At 41.6% G+C, this 17083-nt stretch overlaps 2 protein-coding genes across 2 annotated transcripts in view; both read right to left on the reverse strand.

Moving 5' to 3' along the window:
- Positions 1-581: 581 nt before the first annotated feature.
- Positions 582-17083, reverse strand: ajm1 (apical junction component 1 homolog). The gene is made up of 2 exons (XM_034202020.1): positions 16909-17083; positions 582-5415 (listed from the first exon to the last, which is right to left on the reverse strand). The coding sequence occupies exon 2, from the start codon at positions 5367-5369 to the stop codon at positions 2103-2105; it is 3267 nt and encodes a 1088-aa protein (XP_034057911.1). The 5' UTR covers positions 5370-5415; positions 16909-17083; the 3' UTR covers positions 582-2102.
- The window catches only part of slc12a2 (solute carrier family 12 member 2), a 91307-nt gene continuing 86292 nt past the window's right edge, over positions 12069-17083 (reverse strand). The window contains exon 28 of the transcript XR_004567639.1: positions 12069-12109. The gene's annotated coding sequence lies outside the window, so the exon portion shown is untranslated. The remainder of the gene's footprint in view (positions 12110-17083) is intronic.

Raw genomic sequence — 17083 nt, forward strand, 5'->3', positions numbered from 1 at the left:
AAGGTAGGGTAGGTAACGCAGCGTCCACACGGCGGCGTTTGTTGAAGCTTGCCGGCGGGCGTGTCTGAAGCTCGACCAACAACCAATCACATGAGTCTCCCGCCCCGGACACACAAGCACGCGGTTTGATTGGCTAGAGCTTGTACTGGCATATGATTTGATTGGCTGACGCTTCCGTCGAAGCTTCAAAAGTTGAACATTGCTCAACTTTTGAAGCGAGCAACGCCAGCAAAGCGAAACGACGCTCCCACAATGCAGTTCGGCAAAGCGTGACGTCACCCCATTCAAAGTGAACGTGTGGACGGGCCGTAAAGACTGGAGAAACCAGCTCGAGTGTGCTAGAATTTGAAAGTACACAACCGGAAAAAATCTGCCTTTTCCTTCAGACTTCCTTACAGAGCCCCTCCTCCAACACACACGGACGCGCACATGACCAATGAGGGCACGAGATAAGTTTGTGCCCAGATGGAAGGCTGACAGGCAGGTAGGCCATCCAGTTACTTTAGCCGGGCCGGCTCAGATGATTGGTCGTGCTTTTTACAGCGCCACGGCTTCCACTGATAAGATATTTTTTTAGGTATTTATTGTCAAAGCATTTAATGTATTCATTGCAATCGGGATGTTAAGAGCATTCCATGGAATATAACAAGTGTTTCTGAAGGGAATTACCTACCCCACCTTTAACGTAACCACGGTTCTTTGACAACAGAGTAAAGTGTTTACTATGGGGGATCGCTTTTTATTGATCGCCGATAGTGAAACACTGATCAAAGAACTGTAAGATTCAAGCCCTCATCGGTGTGCTGGAAGGAAATAAGGGATTGAGGATGCTACCAAAACAAAATTAAGAAATGTATTATGTCTTTAGATGAGGCAACACGGCTAAGTTTCATTTATAAATCTTTCTAAAACGTCTGCAACCAATGAGAAATGCACAGGTTCTCATTTGCTAAACCCAAAAGGGACAATATAAATCACACGTCATAAACCTAGTGCAGCACAAATACACAACTAATGTCTTTTTCAAGCATTTATGCACCATATAGCTACTGGGCCACATCTGGCTCACCTTGTTCTAAGGACAATAACTCCTTTTGCTAATTCATATATTTTTTATTTGTAAACATATCTAAAAAATACAACTCGCCATAACATCAGTGTTATAGGAAATTGCATGATCTCTTATTTTTATAACTCTCACTATTCACAGTGTTTAAAACTGAACACAGGCCAACACCTACTGTGTGGCTGAACTGGCACCATTTCAGTTTCCTTTGTGGAGGTTTCTCTCAAGTCCAGCAGCGCTCCAGTGATCCTGCAGAGCAGAACCACAGAACCACCGAGTTTAGCGGGAACTCTCCAGAGTACGCTATTAAAGTAAAACGTTAACTTTGAGTATAGTACTTCTACTTAAGCGACAATAAGATTTCGTGCCTTTCTTTTTTTTGCACAACTGTTTTTTTCAGTTTTCATTATTTTCTTTTGATTTATGTTGCCACCAACACTTGATCTCAATTTTAGCAAAACTTTCTTTACAGATGTGTATAATATTATGTCATATAACAGAAACAACTCATTCTACAGGAATCTGGTACTCAAGTCATGAAGCAACTTTGCATAGAAAGTATTTACGTGGCTAAGAAAATAACGTTTAATATTTTCTGCATGATATACCATTAAAGTTGCATATGAAAAATAGTCATGTTATACTCACACACAGAAACTGACTCATATAAAGAGGGTAAGATTATAAACATACAGTTGTTGCTAATAATTAGCTAAATGAAATACCATGTCAGCAGGTAACCCCTACTAATGGGAATGTGTTGTAACAGTAAATGACCGGGATACAGATCAATAACATGTGGTGGATAAAAAAGATGTACTTGGTAAAAAGATTAAAATAAATAATGTTCGGTACTCACTCTGCACCTGACAGGAAATATTCTGAAAAAGAATAATACTGACCAAGGAGACATGAATATATATCATTTTGATAACAAAATACTTATTTACAAACGTTTGTAATTGGATTGATATATAAATATGTGTAACAATATATATGTATTTCTATACATATATATTTACAACAAAAGGCGCACTTAAATGATGTCATCGAGGAGATGCGGGGTGCCCACCCAGTCCAATGTCCGCGGCTCAGAGGCAGCCATTATCATGCACATGAACTGTTTACCGGTCCTCTTATCAATCGGATAAATGGTCGTGGGTGTGAACCTTCTGTTATTTTCCACAAACTCACAGAGCTGTTGATACACCTGTGGGAATTCATGGCGTAGGAAAACCCCTCTGATCCTTAACTCCCGTTGTATATTAATAAAACAGATTTCCCTAGCCTTCCTGCCTTCCTCTCCCTCTTTGTCGATATCCGCTGTTCCAGGAGGTGGAGTGAGGATCAGCGTTTCCATGTCCGTCTCTTTCTTGTGAACCTTTCTCTCAGGGCTAAAGGAAGCCAGGGCTACCTTTGCATATTTTCTGACGGTTGGAGCTTCGTTCCTTGGTGATGGCCCCTCAGGCATTTGGTCACCAACGGCAATGGATACATTCAAGATGAAACATTCGTTAGGGTCGTACTCTTTCCCAGCTTCCTGAAGCTCCTTACAGTACTCCCCTAGGTTGTCCTTGAAGCTTTCGAGCTCTCGGAGGGATAGGTATGTAGGAGACATTGGTAGAGTATCCAGGCCATACTGCAGGAAGTTACTTGATGATGCAGGATTTGGAAAACCAAGGAAAAGAACTCCTCTACCTCGTGAAAGGTAGCCAACTTTGGCAATACGGGAGAAGGCTTTGTGGACTTCAACAGTCTCCCGGCAGTGTTTGATGATGTGACGACATATGCTTCCCATTCTTCCATACAAGCAGTTTGCTTTATGAATGTCCCAGTCTTCCCTGCGACAATTACGAGAGCAGTAGTAGGTGTAGCAGCTGTGGCAGGATTTGAAATACAGGCAAGCATTGAAGAGTGTCTCTGTCCTCCTGCATTTGTTATTAGAGCACATCATTGTATCATCCTCATCTGGGCTCTGATCTGGGGAGCACTCATCTGCACTCTTCATAGCATCACTGCCCCCGATGTCATGGAAAGAATCAGGATTAATTCTTATTGACGTTGGCTGCTTGTCAAGAGGAGGTGGTTCATTTGTAAATGCCCTCGAGCTCTTTCTGGACAGAGATACTGCTTCCTCCTCATCAATTAACTTCTTTAATTGATCAAGAATGTCCTCACTTGCCCTTCTACTGGGTGGCTTGTAATCAGTTACAAGATCTGCCAGAAGCTCATCAAGTTGTTCAAGGCTTTGTTGTAGTGACGCATTGTCGTGTGTCTTCTCTTTGGTTGAGCTTTCAAAGTCACGCTGACACAGTCCTGGATCTTCTGTGCTTCTGGTGTCAAGAACGTCCCAACTGGCAGACCGTCCTTCAGCCTTATTAAGTTTCCCCGGTCGCATGTCATTATCAGTGATTGTTATCTCAGGAGTTACAAACCAGAGTTTACTAGTACTGCCCTTTGATGTCTCGGTTGGGCTTTTGTCAACGAGTGAGTTATCAGACATGGATAAGGCCGCATAACGTCTTGGAGAACTGGAAAGATTGACTACCACGGGTTGCGGTTTGTCCTCGGTGGCTGCTGCAGGCTTCCTGGAGTCAAGAAGATCATCATAGCTTTGACCCCGCTGTACAGGAATAGGTTGTTCTCGCTCTACACGAGAGTCGAGAATATTGTCCCATGACCTTGAGTAAGATTTTGATTCTGTGCCAATTCTTGGAGGTTCTACACATGGGTTGGCGTACCAGGGTGCCGGCGCAGGCTCTGGACGGACTCTGGTTGGAGTGACTTGAGATACATACGAGGCAGGGTTGGTGGAATAACCAGAAGCATCTGAGCCATACCAGTCATCTGTTTGTGCCTGAATCACTCGAGCATGTCTTCGGCCCTCGGTGTAATACGCCCTTGCTGGGACATGATGCTCTGGGGGCATTGCGTACATGTCGCTGGAATAATAAAACCTTGGTGGAGCTGTCTGGATTGGATAAGACCTTGGATCATCCCCATAAAATATTCTTGTTGGAGGTGTCTGAATGATGTATGGCCCTGGTTCATTGGGTGCGTAGGGTTTGGGATACCCGGACTGCACAGAGTATTGATAGGGTTCCACCTCAGGGTAATAGGGTCTTGTTGCTACAGCGTGCACCATTCGAGTCCTTGGATCTTGCACATATTGCACTTTTGTAGTATTTGTTTGTCCAGGTGTGTAACGTTCGTCATGAAAGCGAGAACTTGGCTGAGGTGGAGCAGAAGCAACATATCTTCCTGGGTCATCTGCATAAAATAACTTGGTTGGCACATTAGGACTTGAATGAGCTCTGCGTTCCCTACCATAGTATTCACCTGACGAAGTCGTCCTTTGCAAGGGACTCTCCATGGGTTGTAAGTAACTATTGGGCATGCTGCGGGAATATTGATAAGCTTGCCTACCCTCTCGACCTAACGAATCAGTCGGAGTTGTTGTTCTCGAGTAAGAGAAATGGCGTGGCACAGTCATACTCCTACTCCCCCCACTGTGGTGCCTCTGCCAGGGTATATCCACATGAGGTGTAGCTTGTTTCCGTCCAGAATTATGTAGCGCTGCATCATCTGGTTTAATGTCCACCCGGCACCTGACATGAGGGCTAGTTGCTGGTTTATCAAGCCCTCCGCCCTCAGGATTATCAGCAGCATAGTGAGGTGAGTACCTACTACTGTCACCCATTTGTGGCTGCAATTTAATGGGATGTACGTCATGCATATGAGCCCTAGTTGCTGCATGGGACGACTCCCTGCGCGGCGATACTTCTGGCCTCAAGCGAGAATCTCTTGAAGCCCTTTGGGAATCCCTGCCCTTCCTCCCCGAAGAGGAGGACACTTCAAAAGACACAGGGGTGAGACTGGTCTGGACCCGAGGGGCACTTCTTGACCTGGTCCTTCTCTTTTGTTCAGGGACAATGACTTCACTGGGCATATCTGCAGCCAATGGTTGAGGAGGTAGCCTATGGCTGAAAATGTCCGGAGCAGAGAAGCGGTATCTCTGCTGACGGCCCAAGGCATTCCAGGCAACATCTGGGTTGGCCGCATGCCTATCAGCATTCTTGTAAGGGGACTCCATTGAGTTTGATTTTGGGTACTCCAATGACTTATAGTCAAAGGTACGGCAGTGCCTCTTATTGACTTTGCTCTTACTGTCCTCCAGTGTGTAGTTTATAGAATCACATTGTTTGGAGGGTTGCAAGGACTTGTAGTGTGTAGAAAAGGGGATCACTTTAATATCTCGATGCACAGTTGATACCAGTAAGTCAGGAGGGTCTGTGCGTGTCATCTTAAAGGGACTCCTCTAGTTTCCTCCATCAAGATGTTGATGTTTCCTGGCGAGATAAACAAATAATTCGTATTAGTGACATTCATTCAGGCAATACACATATACTCCACGAACTGTGCATTGAGAAGAAAGACGAGGCAGGATATATTTCTTGTTATCAAGTTAGTCTCTAGACTCAACTTGGCTGAAATGTAAAAAAAAACGTTATTGTTTAATAATTTATGATTACACATTGAAGCAAAAGAGATGTGTTGCCAACATAGTCGAAGGATTTCCTGCTTGCTGTTACATTTACGAGGAAATCTGTAAAATAAACGTTCTGGTGAAGCTTAAGCAACAACAGCCAGGGCTTCGATCCTAAATCTAAAGTCGTCGATATTAAATAATAATTATTCCCCAGGTGTTCAGGACTATACAGAAACATTCATGAATTTCAACAAAATCCTATGAAACAGTGATTTATCCGCAGCACAGCCCATCATCTGCTCTCTTCTCTGTTTTATGTTACTCTTAAAAGTGTGCTCTGATTCATAGGAAGATTAGTAAAAGGGATACAGCAAATGAAAGAGAGTGCTATTGCAAAGATGACAGAGTTATTATATTCTATTTTATTGTATTTTCTTGCACTATTTTATCAGTTGTATTGTGTTGCACTGTTGGAGGAGCCTGTGACCTCAGACTTTCATTGATATAACTACACTGCAGCTATGTACACATGACAATAAAAGCCTTGAATACTTGAGTTACATTAAAAGACTACATAATAGACACAAACCCAATCTGCTGCCACCTGTGCGAGCCCCCCAGAGGAGAAGGAGCTGACCCAGAACGGTGGAACAGACGCTCAGACCGGAGCAGATGGAGGATAATTATCATGTTAACATGGCTAATGTCTTCATACGTTCCTGCAGCCCAGAGCGGCGTGCAAATGTCCTCTTAACGGAGTGCAACTGTCAGAGTGCATTAACAGTTCAGGCAAGGTCATGTTCTCATAAAACTACACATCTTTCTCCAGACCACCAAACTGTAACACTACCAACACAGGGGGAATATATGGATATATATAAAATATTCAAACCTGCATACTAGTATCAAACGTAACTGTTATAGCGTCTCTTAATAACTGGACTTAAACTGTACATGTTGACCCTAATATTCAATTTAATATTTAATAATCAATTTCTTGCACTATAATATCCTGCATTATATTTGTTACTGGAAAGTTGTATATATATTTTCCACATCCACGTATATATTTTTTTTCTTTAACTTTTAATGCTATTTTATTTCTATTTCAGAAATATTTTGGACTGTTTATTTCTTGTGTCTTAATTTCTCTTGTGTACATTGACTTGTTTTGTTAGGGTTAGGGATCCATCTATCCATCCACCTACCTACCCACCTACCTACCTACCTACCCACCCACCCACCTACCTACCTACCTACCTACCTACCTACCTACCTACCTACCTACCTACCTACCTACCTACCTACCTACCTACCTACCTACCTACCTACCTACCTACCTACCTACCTACCTACCTACCTACCTACCTACCTACCTACCTACCTACCTACCTACCTACCTACACACACACACACACACACACACCTACACACACACCTACACACACCCACATACACACACACCTACCCACATACACACACACACACCTACCCACATACACACACACACCTACCCACATACACACACACACCTACCCACACACCTACACACCTACACACACACCTACACACCTACACACACACACCTACACACACACCTACATATCCATCCATCTATCTATACATATTGGGTATTCCACGTGTCTGTAAATTAAAAGATTGAAAATTACATTTAGAAATAACCCCTGGGTTCCATTGGTTAAAAATAGCATCTCATTTCATTTGAACACGGCCTGTGATTGGCTGACTCCTCTCAGCAGCAGATATCTGCACAGAGTGGTGCTCCTCGGCCTTCACACTCTGTCTGTCAGCTCGCCTGTAATATATTTAATTTCTATATAAGGTTATCTAAGGCGAGGCATTCTTCTAATCAGTCATATTTAACAGTTTTAATAGCAACATTTCCTTTACATTGGTTTCAATCGTTTAATAGAGGATAATTGTTCAATTTATTAAAATTGAGGTTTTTGTTACTATTATCTTTTTATTTTTGCTGTACCTATATGTTTACTCTTTGATAGGGTTTCATATTGTTGCATCGATTCACTCAGTCTTGTGTCTTCAAGACTTCATCAATATTTATTTTATTGTATTTCAGATCAAACCTTTTACCTCCTTGTGTCTCTTAATCTGTTAAAATGTTATATGTTGTTGCTTTGCTGCATGCATCTGTAAAGGTCCTAACATCTGATCATCTGAGGGGAATTTCTTGTTGTGTTATTATGAATACAAGACAGTCTAGAGTAATGGCTTTCACTTCTCCAATGGGATGTAGTGGTGTTACTTCTGGTCAGCGATCATAGTAAGCACTGCATTGTGGGTATTTTCTATGGAGCTGAAGTCCCACCCAATGGATTGCAACACTGCACCATTGGCACTAAACACCCTAGAAAACGTCTCTCCGGGCAGAACTAATTCATCCTCTCCAGAGCTCCCCTCCCCCAACATCCCCATCCAACACTTTACCCTCTGACTCCCTGATTTAATTCATCTCCATGAACACTTTGAGGGGGGGGCGCTGCTCCACATCTGGAAGTGTGCCACATTTAATGGATTAGGGAATTGGGAGTATTTGGAAAAGTTGTGCTCATGTTTTCATTCTCACTGCTCAACATGAAAATAAAGCCTGTTGTGAGAGATCTGCAGTCGAACATCTCAAGGTTTTATATCACAATGACAGGAGTGCAAAGGTACATCAATCTAAGGTTTGGTAAATATTTTTGGGTCATGACAGTTTTATTATTATGCTGCTTTGTTTGTTGTGTCTTTGTAACTCTGGCACAACAAGTCCTATCTTATCTTATCTCGATATATCAATACCAAATTCAATACTGCGGCAAAAACCTAAAACATAAACCAAAAGTAATGACGGAGCTTAAAATTAATATCCTCATTTACTCACAAAACATTGAAAAGAGGCCATAAAACAACCAGAGTGAATTATTGTACCATATTCATACATTTTAATATCCTCTCTACACATTTAAATCTTGCATGTCACGGCTGCTTATAACAGAATCAATCCTTGCGAGCAAAACTGTATTTGTCGAGTTGATTCTCAGAGATTGTCAGCAGCGATGCAGAGTCAAGGGGTTTTATTGTGAAAGGTAAGAATGGAGAAAGAGTGAGTGGGAAAGAGCCATCCTGAAACCTGCTGTGTTATTACTGAATGACCTTCAGAGTATGGGCGCACCTCACTCAAGGCTGCTGCAGTACTTTAGTGTCATATTTCCCTCTTTGAGCCTGCCTATAGTCGACGACAGCTCTTGTATTCATAGCCAGAATATGAAAGAGAATCATGGCCATAAAGCCTGTGGCGACTGGCGAGTGTAAGCAGAGTGACGCCAAACTGATGCCGAACACTGAAGCCGAACTGACGCCGAACTGAAGCCAAACTGACACACTGCCCTGCATGTAACACTAGGAAACAGGTGTATCAGACAATATGCTGTAACACCTGGAGGAAGGTGTCCCATGGAGGTGTTTTAGGGTGATGTATGCCAAAGAACAAAGAGCAGTGAGGTCAGGAGAGAGGAAGGAAACACCATTTCCAGAGGTGGGAAGGAGTGGAGTACAAATACTTTGTTACTGTACTTAAGTACATTTTTCTGGTATCAGTACTTTACTCCAATTTTCTGACAACTTTGTACTTTTACTTCTTACATGTTGAACTCAAATACCTGTACTTTCTACTTCTCACATGTTGAACTCAAATACCTGTACTTTCTACTTCTTACATGTTGAACTCAAATACCTGTACTTTCTACTTCTTACATGTTGAACACAAATACCTGTACTTTCTACTTCTTACATGTTGAACTCAAATACCTGTACTTTCTACTTCTTACATGTTGAACACAAATACCTGTACTTTCTACTTCTTACATGTTGAACACAAATACCTGTACTTTCTACTTCTTACATGTTGAACACAAATACCTGTACTTTCTACTTCTTACATGTTGAACTCAAATACCTGTACTTTCTACTTCTTACATGTTGAACACAAATACCTGTACTTTCTACTTCTCACATGTTGAACACAAATACCTGTACTTTCTACTTCTTACATGTTGAACTCAAATACCTGTACTTTCTACTTCTTACATGTTGAACCCAAATACCTGTACTTTTACTTCTTACATGTTGAACTCAAATACCTGTACTTTCTACTTCTCACATGTTGAACTCAAATACCTGTACTTTCTACTTCTTACATGTTGAACTCAAATACCTGTACTTTCTACTTCTTACATGTTGAACACAAATACCTGTACTTTCTACTTCTTACATGTTGAACTCAAATACCTGTACTTTCTACTTCTTACATGTTGAACACAAATACCTGTACTTTCTACTTCTTACATGTTGAACACAAATACCTGTACTTTCTACTTCTTACATGTTGAACACAAATACCTGTACTTTCTACTTCTTACATGTTGAACTCAAATACCTGTACTTTCTACTTCTTACATGTTGAACACAAATACCTGTACTTTCTACTTCTCACATGTTGAACACAAATACCTGTACTTTCTACTTCTTACATGTTGAACTCAAATACCTGTACTTTCTACTTCTTACATGTTGAACACAAATACCTGTACTTTCTACTTCTCACATGTTGAACTCAAATACCTGTACTTTCTACTTCTCACATGTTGAACACAAATACCTGTACTTTCTACTTCTTACATGTTGAACTCAAATACCTGTACTTTCTACTTCTTACATGTTGAACACAAATACCTGTACTTTCTACTTCTCACATGTTGAACTCAAATACCTGTACTTTCTACTTCTTACATGTTGAACACAAATACCTGTACTTTCTACTTCTCACATGTTGAACTCAAATACCTGTACTTTCTACTTCTCACATGTTGAACTCAAATACCTGTACTTTCTACTTCTCACATGTTGAACACAAATACCTGTACTTTCTACTTCTTACATGTTGAACTCAAATACCTGTACTTTCTACTTCTCACATGTTGAACTCAAATACCTGTACTTTCTACTTCTTACATGTTGAACTCAAATACCTGAACTTTCTACTTCTTACATGTTGAACTCAAATACCTGTACTTTCTACTTCTCTCATGTTGAACTCAAATACCTGTACTTTCTACTTCTTACATGTTGAACTCAAATACCTGTACTTTCTACTTCTCTCATTTTCCAAACAGCTGGTTCCTTTAGTCTGAATGTGTGTTTGATGCGTGATCATTATTATTTAGAGTCATTGCGTGTCTATTGATTTGAACACGATCCGTGTATCCATCATTTCCTGGTCTTCTCTAAAGAAGAGGGACCAATGGAAACGTTGTCATGTTGCCGTTGTTCAGCATGGAAACATTCATTAGCTAACAATGACATTATTGTTCTATTGATATAAAGGGAGGTCAGGTACTCTTTAAAGCAGCTGCTAGTTATGGGTACTTTTACTGAAGTACATTTCAAAGCCTCTTTACTTTCACTTGAGTCAAGAAGTTTAGTCTGCACTTCTACTTTCACCAGAGTATTTTTAAACACAAGTATCTGTACTTCTACTTGAGTAAAGGAAGTGTGTACTTTTGCCATCTCTGTCCATTTCTTCTACGATGATGCTCCTATCAGAAATGAGGTCATATGTCATTCGCCCGCATGTTGAGTAAGGCAGATAACTCTACACCCTGTTTCCAAAAGAAAGGCTTTGATACTAAGCAACATGGAAATAATGGATTGCAAGCTCCACTATAATTCGGTCAGTGAACTATGCTTTGTTGGTGTGATGTCGCCCACAGCACCGCAGATAAAGAAGCTGCTAGTTCAGGGTCAATTTATTGGGCTTTGAAGCACGAGAGGACATCGTTCTGTTTCCTTCAACATCAGGCCAGAAGAGTGTATGCTTGCTTAATCTTGTCCTAAAATCTAAATGGAAGTAAATACAAATAAACTTATATTTGAATTGTATTTACTTGCACATCTCACATCTCTCTCTTGCACTATTTTATCTCCAGTGTTATTTCTTTCACTACATTTATTGGTTTAATTGGTTTTATGCTGTATATCACATGTCATGCCAGTTAAACAGTACAAAAGTTAACCAACTGTAAAACACAAAGACAAAACGTTATTTATTAGAAGTTGTTTATCCAGACACTTTTTACGCTGATATGGACAGTCTTGCACTAATGTACATTTCTCAAAGATATTGAAGTGACTGTTATTTTGTATACATTGATCGTTGTGTTTTTTTATCTTGATGTGTGCACATGTATAAATGTGTCTGTTGATTGTGTATATATAGGTCAGGATATACATATTTTATACATATTTCTATACATATTTGTATTTTTATATTCGGGAATGTGTGAAACGGTATTTCGATCTCTCTGTCTGTACACACAAACTGGAAAGATTGACAATAAAGTTGACTTTGACTTCTATGGTTTCAAGACTATCAACATTAATTCTGTGTGTGTGTGTGTGTGTGTGTGTGTGTGTGTGTGTGTGTGTGTGTGTGTGTGTGTGTGTGTGTGTGTGTGTGTGTGTGTGTGTGTGTGTGTTTGCATGCGTGATTCATTTGCTTCTGGCTCATAATTGTTCTTAATTCACTGGAGTAGTCTCTGCCTCACGTGGCTCGGCCTCTTGAAGCCTTTCCACTGGCCAGCTGACTCTTCAGCTCTATAATGTTTCCTGCTCCATTTCCTGCAGCCATTTGCAGTATTGCCATATAACTCTCTTCAATGCTTCTCATGTAGTTGCCACATTGGGGATACATCTGCCAAAGTAAACTACTAGTCTAAACACGCGTTATGCTACAACAGCATAACCCTAGCCCTCTTTGACTGCTCCAATGCAATATCACACATAATGTATACCTTAAACATAAGTGGTGCTTTCACACCGGAGTACTTTTCCCTTTTACTTCCAGTAGTTCCTGGGATTTTGCGTTCACACCAAAAAGAGAACTTAGTTCATGAGAACTTTTCAGTCCCTGCTAGAGAGGTGGTTTCCTGGGGAGAAAAAAGTTCCAATTTCTGATTGGCTGGGCGATTTGCAAACTACGCCCGTAAAACTCGGAAAAGTTTTGTGAAGCCGCCATTGTATTTGCTGGCATTAGCATTATTAGCATTAGCCCCGCGCACCAACGGAGAGAGACTAACTTATGGCAACACAAAACAAAACATGGGAGCGGTGGAGATGAGGAAGTGTCGGCGTTCTGGTGATTTACTCGGAAGGCTTCAGTAGAAGCTGCTGGGAGTCCCAGCAGCTTCTACTGAAGCCAGTCCCCAACTCCGGGGACTTCCGTTCGGGGACTCCGGGTGGCAGTATACGCCGTGAAGTTGTTTGCGGCCTGCCAGTAAACCCAAAGCAGAAGAAGAACAAGTGACGTCAGCGGCTTCATTTGCCTAATCCTCCCCCAGGGACTTATTCCGGTGTGAACGTGAGCTATACTTAGTTCCATGGGGGAACTAAGTGCTGGGAACTAAGTACGGCAAAGTACTTGGTGTGAAAGCGGCTAAGTTCAGCTGAAATAACAGACACTTCTTGCTGTTGAGTGTCAGCTTCCCTTCCTGCATGGATCGCCTTTAACAAAGATGGTAGAGACGTGAAATCATGATATGACCTGCACTATAAACTCTATAAATCCTCTATCTACAGATGAGTATTGCATTCACTACAACCATTTAAATTACAGATTGTAACTTTGACTTCTGTATCTAATTCTTCCGTCTTAAGCTGCCTCCACAGGGCCAACATTAGCAGCTCTGCGCTGACGATGCTGTTTCTATTGGAAGAACACGACTAGGCGGAAACGCCACCCTCAGCGTTGCGTACGTGGATCTATAAAGACATCTGGATACAGCGTTTTAGGCGGGGCTAAAATCCCTCCTATGAGAGCTGCTCAGTGGACTGACGCTCGAGAGAAAAAGTCGATTTTGGACTTCGTTGTCCTTAAATCCCGCCGCCAATTCGCAGCATCACGGCTAGCCTAGGCTCAGTGAAATAAATGGAGAGGGGAAATAACTCTAGATGTGGCTTCTAGCACATTTTACAATTTTTAGGACCTTATGATTTAAGCACTATTCTAATGTTGTACTGGGTAGTTGATTTACAGTCTCTTTTACAATGTGAGTCAATGGGAAAAAGTATGTTTGGGCCTAATGATGCAACAGATGGAGACACGCCAGTCTTAGTATCACTGTTTGGACATTTTCTTTAAGTACAACGCACTTCCTGAGGGCTTGGTTGCTTCCCGCTTGTAATTGACTGCAAATGTTATCAGACTATGAAGATGCGTAAAGCTATAGCAGGGGAGGAGGTGAAGAAGGAGCAAACAGCATATTATGTGAAGGAAGCTCGAGCATCCTAATGACATCTTATAATTAGAAGATCTTTATCGCGCTGTGTGTTTAAAGTGGAGAATGTGTTGAACTGCTTAATATCGAATGAAAGTTGGAAGCACTTATTTTCATGAATGCTGTCCACCACCTTTTTTCTCTACTTTTATAACAGACTATGGTTAACGTCATCTTAATGCCAGGCAGAACGCTGATACTGAACGGTTCACATGTTTTAAACAATATCTGCATTCATTGTTACGGTACAGGAACGGTCAGGCTACTGAAACACTCGCTTAAAGTAAGGGGCAGATTGTGGTTATGGTTTGTATAAGAAGCAATGGGTTGTGGCAAGAATGCACTCTGGGTTTCCACATGTAAAAAAGGGGGCTACATATTTCCTCCATTAGCACTGATTGGTAGCATCGGACATGAATCCTGTGCCACAGAATTATCATATGACTTGTAAGGATACAGAGCTGTTAATGTGGCTTTATTGTCCCAAAATGTACCCACTATTTTCACGTATCAGGATATCTCCACATGCACGTTAAACTCTGACACACTGTACATTTGCTAATGGCTTTACTCTGGAATCTGCCGCTTCGATGTGGCTGCCGAATTGTCATCAACTAATTGCTGCAATCATTTCTCCACTCCACAACAACCGCAGAAATATCCCGTTAAAGCTGCAGAACCACATCCTTATCATGATTTTGAGAAGCCTAGATGTGCATTAACAGGAATATGTCTGCCGTTTCAACTTTAAAAGATTCAATATGATGATAAAAGATATACTGAGATATGTATATAGTCTGCCATAAATAGAGAATTTGCATCATGCTGTCATTATCCATTACTGTTGATGAGAGGGAGAAACCGAACCCTGCAGACTGGGTTTCGATGCAGCAGTGTGAAGACAGCTCTGATCCCCTCAGAGGAGGAATAAGGGAGGATGGCAGGTGTTTTAGACCTCAAAGACACATCTGTGCAGACGGCAGACCGATCTCACACCTCAAAGGCTTTAAATGAAGTCTGCAGAGATATAAATACCCCGGCTACTCAATGTTGTTTCCTGTAAACGTCCCAAAAAATGTGATCACAAAGATAATAGCGTACATGTATTTGGATTGATCTATTTTCACATCAGTGAATTATGGGCGGCTGCTACTTTGGGAGCATTTTAATATTCTGTCACCTAGCCACAGGACATTAGTTGCTGGCTGGTCGATGCTCCATTAGTTTAGATTGAAATGTCTACAACCATCGGATGGATTATTGTTCCCCTCAGGATAAACTGTAATAACGTATCCGTAGTGATCCTCTGACTCTCGTTAGAATTCATTTTGTTGTATGCATACACCTGCACAACTAGTGACATTAACATCAGCTTTAACTGCACTTTGCGTCAAATGCAAATTGGCAAATATTAGCATGTACTGCATCTGCTAAATATCAATACCATACATTAAAACTGTGAGCATGTTAGCAGGCTGATATTAGCATTTAGCTCCTTGTGCCTACAGGCCCCACGAAGCGGGTTGAGCACAGGAAGTGAACAATTCATTTTGCTTCTTTAATGTTTCTGTTAAAGCTTCCCAACTAGCAAGTAGCCTGCTCACCGTATGCCATGTTCAGAACAAAAAGAGCAAACCCAAAAACTAATTAAAAAAATAATAATAATGCGAGGAACCTGCTCATTAGCCAACATGCACGATATGCAGTGTTCGAAACACCCAAAAACTACAATAGCTGTTTTCTTCCCGACAGATTTAACTTCCTGTTCCACCAATGCATTATAAGCGTTGCTCAAAATATATTTATAAAACATGAGCTTAGGGAAACAGAAGTGTCTCAATGAGTGATGTGTTCAGGGCCAGGCGTTGGTTTTAGTTGTGAGTCTGCTGCAGTTTCCTCCCTTTCCTTTCACTAATTATCCCCTGCAGGCCCTACTGCTCTCACTGTATGTAATGAAAAATACAGAGATAATGCTCAAATAATTGCTTGTAATCTCATCTCATATCGATAAAAGTACCAAGCTATATTACTTTGTAGTAATACTTATACACACACATGGTTCAGCATGGGATAGGTGCTTTTATTTCACTATACAATGAACAATTGGGCTGTTACCTGATGATCATTGGTCAGCATTGGAATACAAATAATTAGTCAATTAATGGGATAACTCATCAATGCCTGTATACATGTTCTGTACAAAGTACTTCGAAGTGTTCTAAGAGTAGAAATACTGGTACTTGTGAGTTATCTGTCGCGACTTTTACATTTTATTTTCCAATCCCAACCTTAACCATAACCCTAACAAAAGTGCGTATTTAGAGAGTCTGAAAAAAACAAAAAAAGTGACGACAGATAACCCACAAGTACCAAAATATTTATCCTGTCATCTCTATTTGATCTATCTGCACTCATCATGGCCTCTGTGCACATCTGCAACACCTGGCCAGGCTCTCCTTCCGGTGTTAAACATCAGAAGCACCGTGTGTCTCACTGAAACCCCGCAGAGCTCAGGGCCTGTCCTGTCCCTGGAACAGATGAACTTGAGTCCGGGAGGAGCCATGCTTCAAGTCCGGACAAACGTCGCATTGACGCGCTGAGCTAGCAAACCGTGCGGAGAGAATCCTGCTCCACACACACACTCCTGCTCCACAGTCCACACACACTCCTGCTGAGGATGATGTCAGTGTTGGAGCACGAGAACACATCTGCCCAACATCAGCAGGGAAATGACTGCAGGACAAACCCAGTCTCGTGCATTCACAAAACACATCGACATGCTTAGAAAGCCCCTCATTAGCAACAATCTGCTGTGTGCTATCGATGCTAACATACATGCAGAATACACATCATCAATGTGCACGATCATTGCGAGGAGCACAGATGGAGAGCACTGATTGGAGGAAAATGCATGATCAGATCCGTGTTTCCCTGCAGGCTAGCAGCCGTACCCAGGAAGGTTACACGGTGATGCAGAAAGGGAGAGCCCCGCCATGTCTTACCGCGTCTCATCCGTCCTCTGGAGCCGTGCGCACTGATGGTGGTTTCCCGATGACGACATGGAGCATGTGCAGAGGTAAAACCGCAATATCCGCCTCAGAGTCCGGGTTCATCCTCTCCTCTCCTGCCTCACATCGTTGGAGGATGTCAACCCCGGTGCAGCATCCTCTTCTACGT

Source organism: Gymnodraco acuticeps, unplaced genomic scaffold (genome assembly GCF_902827175.1).
Source record: "Gymnodraco acuticeps unplaced genomic scaffold, fGymAcu1.1, whole genome shotgun sequence".
NCBI lineage: Eukaryota > Metazoa > Chordata > Actinopteri > Perciformes > Bathydraconidae > Gymnodraco > Gymnodraco acuticeps.